General features: G+C 45.3%; 1 protein-coding gene across 1 annotated transcript; it reads right to left on the reverse strand.

The window, feature by feature from the left end:
* Window positions 1-923: 923 nt before the first annotated feature.
* LOC4340059 (uncharacterized) lies at window positions 924-5,809 on the reverse strand. The gene is made up of 5 exons (XM_066311352.1): window positions 5,638-5,809; window positions 3,703-3,803; window positions 1,932-2,771; window positions 1,684-1,830; window positions 924-1,589 (listed from the first exon to the last, which is right to left on the reverse strand). Exons 1-5 carry the CDS (start codon window positions 5,726-5,728, stop codon window positions 1,209-1,211), a joined length of 1,560 nt encoding a protein of 519 aa, XP_066167449.1. The 5' UTR covers window positions 5,729-5,809; the 3' UTR covers window positions 924-1,208.
* Between the last annotated feature and the right edge of the window lie 2,543 nt (window positions 5,810-8,352).

Consider the following 8,352-nt stretch of genomic DNA (forward strand, 5'->3'; position numbering starts at 1 on the left):
CAACAAGAGCACTGTGTACCACATTTAGAGCAGGTACAATAGCAGGTTATAAGCTAGCTATAAACATATTTTAAACAGATAAAGGAAGAGAGAGAGAAGAGCAACGGGCTACAGATCTATAGCCAGCTGCAGCACGGACTCCAAAACGTAATGTGTGTATGATAGGTGGGACCAGATATTAATAGTATAGTAAGCAACTATTGTATGAATTGGCTATTACATTGACTATAGATGATTTGAAGCTAGTAGTGGGCTATACTATTAAACTTGCTCTTATAGTGTTCCTTAGAGCAGGTACAATAGCAAACATATTTTAAGGAGATAAATAAGGAGAGAGAAGAGCAGCGGGCTACAGATTTGTAGCCAGCTGTAGCACGGACTCCAAGACGCAGTGTGTGTATGACAGGTGGGACTAAGTATTAATAGTGTAGTATGTAACTATTGTATGGATAAGCTATTAGATTGGCTATAGATAAATTAGAGCTAGTAGTTGGCTATACTATTAAACTTGCTCTTATTATGATCTAAAGAGCATTGTGTACCACATTTATAGTCATTGTTCACTTGTTTCAAATAATTCTCCAATACGGACCGGTCTCAAACTGAACACTCGAGATGAAAATTAGTCTGCACTTGCTGACAGTTTTGGCAGACTAGAGTTTATACTTCATGTATACTCATCTGTTGCTTTTTCTTCAAGGACAATTGAATACTGTATGTTTTTATTTGATTTTTAATCCATCAATCATGCATGAAAGCGACTACGGGTATTCTTTAACTCCAACCGTGTCATTCATGCATGCAACAAGTTGCCCTACTATTCGCGTACGTATGTTATGTATAGGTACATATAGATGAATTCAAATATTATAAGAAACCGATGCATATATAGGTGAAAAGAAATTAAAGGCTACACACTAAAATTTGTTACAAACTCTAATGTTTAGCTTTTTATAACCCACAAGGCCACAAGTAGGTAAATCAAACGTTCGAGAACTTCTGCTAGTAAGAACTTTTTAATGTGCATACAACACTGCTGCTAGGTGGAAACTAGAGTTACTAGTGGATATCATGTGCATTGGTTATGATATCAACTAGTAGTAATCATTAAGAGCAAACTTTAGAAACCATGACCCATCTAAGAATCTACAGAATCATCATCAGCAGCAGCACGATTAAACATCGAATAACTAAGATAAACATGACATCTAAAGTTCAGTGGAATGGCAGCTGCAGGGCTCCAAAACAGTCAGCTTCACTGTGGAAGGTACCCTAGGCTGGATGTATCTTCTGATAGCCAAGACCCCTCTGTGACCTTCCATGATAATGTCCCTATCTAGTGGGGGGCATTTGCTGATTTTGCTGCCTGGAGTATCACACCTAAAACCAGTCTGAGAAGCATCCAATGTCAAGCACTCGAGTGAAGCTGTACTCTCAAGGATATGGCATGTCAGCTCAACCAAGCTCTTTACAGAGATGAATGATGTAACCGTCACACTCTTAAGGTTGTGATGCTTCTCTTCTCGTATTGATCTCAGATCTGCAGGATGTGCAAAAATTGAAACACTCTGCACGTTCCGCTGCATTACCTAGGATGTGAAAGGGAGAAATTTTAAGTGACATTTCCACCACACAGCTACTAATTTCATTCATAGCAGTAATAATATATGAACAGCTACTCACATTCAAGTCAAAAGTCTCCAGAGAAGGTGCAGCATAAATATAAGAAGCCAGGGATAAATAGTCATAGGCTGGGAAAAATCCAATAAGGCCAATGCTCAAGTGCCTGAGGCAGAGGAATTTGCTACACAGCTTCGGTGCAAAGGCCGTCTGCATAAAGAGGTCAAATTAATTATGCTACAACCCATAAGACAGAATCTAGTCTCATTAGATATGCCTATCATTAGTGTGTCAGGTAAAATTTCTCATACCTCTTTGCATGACTTTAGGGCAAGAGATTCAAGATTTGGCATGATGGATGGAAGTTCAGCACGAGCATGATAAACATAACCAGAGCGGACCATGCATAGGCTCTTTATTTGCAAAGTTTCTCCAAGTTTCAGTTCCGTTTTGTCCCCTTGAAATGCAAACATGGAGACATTAGGAGCTTCATTTTCTATCAGTTTCAACTTGTCACACCCAAACACCTTCAGGGAGATGAGCCGTTGCAGTAGGCAAGGTACCTTCAGGCAAACTATCCTATTGCAGTACCTGATTTCCAACTGCTCCAATGCAAGAGAATGGGAAAGAAGGCAGCCTAACTCGTTCTCGGTAATACGCACACGACAAAGATACAATCTCGTCAGACTTCTTAAGCCACTAAGTGTGACTGTTGGGTGGAAGGAACAGTTAGAAAGGTGAAGATATTGGATTGAGTCTCCACTCCCATTCGACAGAAGAGAGCATGGGAAATTGTACTTTGCCTGGAACTGGGTCAGTGCAATTATGAGTTCTTCAATCCCTGGTTTAACAGCAATCTGAAGCCAATTGTTGAGATATGAAGAGCCCTTCCCACTATAATCTGAATATACCTTAATCGTCAGTTTTTTCACGCCGATGCCTGAGTGCCTTTTGAGAATGTGGTTGACTTTGCTGTAGAAAAGTCCAGCCAATTCTTCGTTTCCATATGCATTTTTGCTCAACCCCAATGCTTCACTACTGAAATTGAGGTTGGGGTGGCATCTCCAGGAACTTAGAAAGGAATGAGACACACAGGCAGCTCGGGCAGCATCCCGCATTGGCATCAAGGAATGTATAAGACGCCAGATGTCCTGCTTGCACAAGCATGGGAGAGAAGTTAACCATTGGAATTGTGAAGACAGATGGTTGAATTAGATGGAAGAAAAAAAATGGTAACTTATGGAGTTAACACTTTAACCGGTCCAGTGCTACCTGCCTGATTATGTACTATTGTACTATGAATTGTATAGTTGACTTCTGCTAGGCAAATATGGTCTTACCCAAATCATGTATTAGGTGCTCGGCACTATTTGTTTCTTTGCAATTGTGCCAGATAAAATGGATGGAATGATGTTTAATTGTCTAATAGCATGTTATTCAATGGCATAAAAGGAACAGAAATGGACATGCACTTTGCATAGGGTACCAATATCTGAATATATAAACAACCAGAAAGATCAGTTAAATATGTAACAGAACTAAAGGTGTGTTTGGTTGCTTGCTTGGATTTTCATACACTAGGTCAGGAACTCAGGATGGGGAAGATGCGGGGAGTCAGGATGGGGAGATGCGGGGAATCAAACAAGAATGCCATCCTACAAGGACATGTGGCTCACAAAATTACCATGTACTGCCTGCAATGGCCTACCGGAGATAACATGTCACATTTGTTAGCAAGGAACCATTTTTGAGATGTTAAAATTTAAGGAAGTTAGAAACAGTATGGAGACTAGTGGCAAAGGCTAATCATTGACGTTGACTTGAGAAACTCCCAGCCTAAGAACCACCAGCTTAGAAGCAAGCATTATGTGGACACAACTTGTAATTGAAAGTAAGTGCAACAGCTGGAAAAACAGTTCCAATGCAGCAGCTGTAGGAGGTTATAGCATCAAAGTGCTCCGTTCATAAACTTTAATAACGTTGGTCGACCGATTTGTGCGATTCAAGCAGTAATCGTCATAATTTACTTGTACTACACTACTAGTAAGATGTTTCATCATCAACATTTTATTTATGGTGTACCTCTGGAAGGCTTGGTATCTCTATGTCAGCAGCACCCTGAGAATCGCCGTCTTGTTGGCAGGGTGAGCCCTTTCTTTTAGCCCGTAAAGCAATCAATCCATCTGCAGCACAAGATGCATGGTTTACATCCATTTCAGGAATAAACAGAAAATTCAAGCAAGCACACCATTGCACACATGGCAATCCGTTATTTTTTTTTTTGTCCCCTTTTGTACAACAACACTAACAGTTTGTAAAAGAAATCAAAGTGTTATCAATTTAAGGGGAAATGTCTGAAGTTCAGCATGTCATATAGTATTTTTCTTATTTTGCATAGTATAGTATCCTATAAACCGATACAATTCATCCCCACTTAGTGCAATTAATAGTATTTTTTTGGTCATCTCGCTTTGCCACATCACCCCTTAATTTCCATCAGATTGAATGTAGTGTCTCTCACACAGAAAACCCAACCAAACGTTCCTACGTACCCCAGAACATCCTACCTCCTATCGTTCCATCTCCACTCTCAGCGCAACACGACGCAAGAGAACTGAGCCATTCGGCTTCTATGTCCACCTTTGAGTCTCCCTCGCCTGAAAGGCTGAAACGCGCTATCAAAACCTGAAACAGCTAGGAGTTGAAGTGACAGCCGCCATGGACATTTATTACCCTCAATATGCCTTCTCCTTTCCTCTCAAAGGCTCTCAGCTATGCTGCCAGATCTTCATGGGAGAGAGAAAGACGAGCTGTATCCTCCGGCGACGATGACAAACTCACTCTGGTCAACGACACTAGCTGATGAGCCTTCCCAACACAACTTATCTCTCTCAGGATATGCCACTCCCGCAGGTTCAAATCAATATGCTTATTATCCCTGTCCTTCCACAGAATCTTTCCACCCATGACTAGCTTCATGTTTTATGATGCTTGAAGCTATGCTAATCTGGACCTTTCAATTATGTGTCTATCGTATGCTGCTATGTAGATATGCAGTTACAACTTTAACCACTTTCTGTCGATGCCCTATGTAGCTGTGGTTTCATTGTCAGATCCTTTTCTTCTTTTTAAGCAATTGAAGAATGCAGGAAACAAGACCATCAGTTGGTTGATTCGTAGTCTAAGTATAATATTGAGGTGCGTAAAACTCTTAATTTTGATGGAAATTTTTAGTTGGTGAACCTTGTTCGGTAACTGAATTTTAATAGCCATGTTTATCTGCTGAACCTTCTTTCATATCTGAATATGAATTTTTTTTTGCTAACCCTGTTATCCAACTTGGGGAGCAATGTATATGATTTTGAATTATCATCATTAGCCAAGTTCTCACAGTATTACTAAACATTTTTCTTTTTCTGTTGCCCACGGTAATATCTAAATTGTCAGCTACCAAGATATATATCCTCATATTTCACAACTGATTTGAATGTTGAACAAAACCGTAACTCCATATTCACACAAAAAGAGGTTGTCTTACTTCAATGCAATTCAGTGTTTTTGCTATCCATGCGACCATACGCACAAATATTGTTCTAAGAATTCCCGCAGCAACACGCGGGTACCTTATAGTTACAGTGTAGTCTCTCTCCCTACGTCTCGTCAATCTAGTTAAAGAGAAAAGGAACAAGACGGTGGTGGCCGGCCACCAGCCATGGCGGATCGGATAAACCACCTTTGATCTCCTACCTTGCGCTCAATAAAAACATGTTTTTTTTTCTTTTTGGTTTGTGTATATACTAGTACTACATATATACAGATTCGAATAATCGACACAAACTAGTGTGAAGAAAACTAAATAAACACCCACCCAACGAAACAGGAAAAAGAGGCGCAAGCAAGTCCATCTGGTTCCCTTCCCCCACCGTAAACGCAAGAAGCTGCTGCTGCTGCCGCCGCTTGACCAGAGAGTGACAGAGGGAGGTGGGAGAGGAAGCTTATGAGGAGTAGTTTCTTTACCACGGGGGGGAGCTTGGGCTTGGCGGCGGCGGCGCTCCTGGTCCCGCTGGCGCTGGATGGACATGAGGCGCATCAGATCCAGCATCCCCATGGTGGTGAGGGGATCTCTCTCCGCCGGCCTTTCGTCGTCGCCGGTCGGCACTTCTCAACGTCACACACAAAATTGGGGAACGAGAGTTATAATTTGTAGGCAAGATAGATATAGATATCAGAGTTATAATTTTAGGAAGGAGCCCAAGCAGTAGGCAGTAGCAGAGTTCTGTTTCAATTAGGATGAGGTCTCCCTACGACAACGGGGAAGGAACGGAACGTGTGGAAAACTAAAAATATATTTATCCACGGACTCCCTACTTCCAAAAAAAAACCAACTTCTAGTTATAAATTTAGACATAGTGTATGTCTAGAGTCATAGCAATAAGTTGATTTTTTTTATGAAACGGAGGGAGTATGTGTCATCCTAGTGTAATTTACACTCTAACTTTTATATATATTAACTACAATACAAGGGGTGAGAGATAGGGAAGAAGGGAGTAGTAAAGCTGACATGTGGGGTTCACGTCGGCCACACTATTTTAATTTTTTTTTGAAAGAAACACAGCAAGGGTGGCGGACGGAGCATAGCGGTGCGGGCGAGCTCATGGAGCAGATGGGCGGTAGGTAGAGCCGACCACCAGAGCGTCGCCCTCGCGACAGCCACGGACTCTCCGCTGTCGTCCTTGGTGAGGAGCTCCATTGTCGGCGGTTCGTCGACGACGGTGGAGGGGCAGAGATGGCGGGGTTGGAGCGGAGGAGGAGGTCGTTCTCGACATCGATGCCGCCATCTCCACTCGCCCCTACGACGATGCTGACCACCACGCCGTCAGTCTCCTTCAAGAAGACACCCGCCACCCCGGCTCCGGTCACCGCGCCACCCACCAAGTCCACCAAGGCACCCATGCCGGTACCCAAGGCCAAGGCCACCTCATTGCCGCCCTCGTCTCCCCCAAGTCGAGGCTTTCGTCGCCGAGTCCCCACATCCCCACCACGGCGCACGCCGAGTCGCCGCCGTCGGAGCTTGGACATCTCGCCTCGCTCGCCTGCTCCGCTGCCCACCCGCGCGTGTCTGCTGCCTGAGAAGAAGAAGAGAGAGAAAGAGGAGGGGAGAGGGAAGAAGAGAGGAGGAGTGAGGATGAAGAAGAGAGAGAAGGGAGAGGGAAGAAGGGAGGGGTGAGGCTGACATATGGGGTGATACTGCGTCGGTTTGAAGGAGTGGAAATAGACGCGCTCCAACGCGGCGAGTCAGCGAGGAGGACAAGAACCCTAACTCGGATCTAGAGGACAACGTGAAGTTGATGTGTGATGATGAGTGTGGCGGCTGCGGTGTCGATGTCCTCGCACATAGAGAGCAGCACGATGGCGAGGTGAAGCGACACGGGCATCGACGTGAATGAGTCAGCAAGCGCGGGGTGCGCCTCCACCAGCGTGTACCAACGCCACATGCAGATGAGAGAAGGGAGAAGATAATGGCAAAATTGTTGTTTTACATGGTTTTTCTTCTGTCAATTAGGTGGGTGACATGTGGATCCCACGATATTTTTTTGTGTGTGAATGACATATGGGTGTCACATTTTTTTTATTCTAATGCCATGCCACGTAAGCGCCACATAGGACAAAGACTCGGTAAAGACCGCCACGTAGGCGTCACGTTAGCCAAAACCACCGAGGGATATTGTTTGCATGGGTTGTGATAGCTGGAGAAGTCGATTTACCCGGTTTTGTGGGTGGAGGACAGGAATCATACTGGGCGATAGTTGGGGGAGCCGAAGTATAATTTTTCCCTATTGTTTGTGCGTGTATATTTTTCATCTGGGCTGCCTTTGGGTGAAATGCGTGGCCCATTTGAGAGTCCACACCCACCTGGGCTGGCGCCTGAGCCAGCTAAGCGTGACCAAAAAGAAAGAAAGTGGCGGGGTTTTTCAATTTTGGTTTATTAGTGGTGAAAAGAGGGGTGTGTTTGTTCAGTGGAATCCTAGCCGCCCAAAGGAGTTGGAAGCATCTTGGCCGTCCAAGAGCGATCCGTGTCGACCGATTTGGACCAATCAGAGCGCTGGATCAAATTTGGCACGGATTGAGATGGTTTGGTTTTCCCGCTCAGCGCTTTGAAAAATTTGGGGGATAAATATCTGAGGAGGGGATGGGGCCCAGACGTCAGCCAGGGCCAGCCCCCTCGTCTTCCCCTTCCTCTCTCCACTCCTCCACCACCACCGGCCGCCTCGCCCTCCCCGCCGGCCATGGCGCTCGTCCTGCCCGACATCACCGTCGCCACGATCGAGGATCTCCACGTCCTCGCCATGCTCGATGAGCCGCGCTTCATCGACCTCGTCTCCATTCCCGCCGTCCGCCGCGCAGCCGAGTTCGAGGTCGCCATCACGCCGAAGGTGGACTACGATGGGTGGGTCTGCAACAAGCTCGAGGATCTCCGGCGCGTCAGGCGCTTCGACGACCTCCTCACCGACCTCCAGAAGAGGATCCTCCCCATGCTCGGCAACAACCCCGACGACAAGGCGGCCCTCCGCAATCTCCGTACATGCGGGTACGCAATGTGGAGCGTTCGTCAACATGCTCACCCCTCCCTCCACAACCTCGTCGGGTTCTACTCCAACACGGTGACCCGGAAGGCTCGCCAAGCTCTGGATCCGTACAAGGCCTACACGATCAAGCAGGAGTGGCTGCACG

Source organism: Oryza sativa, chromosome 6 (genome assembly GCF_034140825.1).
Source record: "Oryza sativa Japonica Group chromosome 6, ASM3414082v1".
Taxonomy (NCBI): domain Eukaryota; kingdom Viridiplantae; phylum Streptophyta; class Magnoliopsida; order Poales; family Poaceae; genus Oryza; species Oryza sativa.

Coding starts and splice junctions, on each gene's coding strand:
- LOC4340059 (XM_066311352.1), bottom strand. CDS start 5,728: ATGGGGATGCTGGATCTGATGCGCCTCATGTCCATCCAGCGCCAGCGG. Junction 2,772..3,702: donor AGATACCAAGCCTTCCAGAG/GTACACCATAAA, acceptor TTGTGCAAGCAG/GACATCTGGCGTCTTATACA. Junction 1,831..1,931: donor CCCTAAAGTCATGCAAAGAG/GTATGAGAAATT, acceptor CTCTTTATGCAG/ACGGCCTTTGCACCGAAGCT.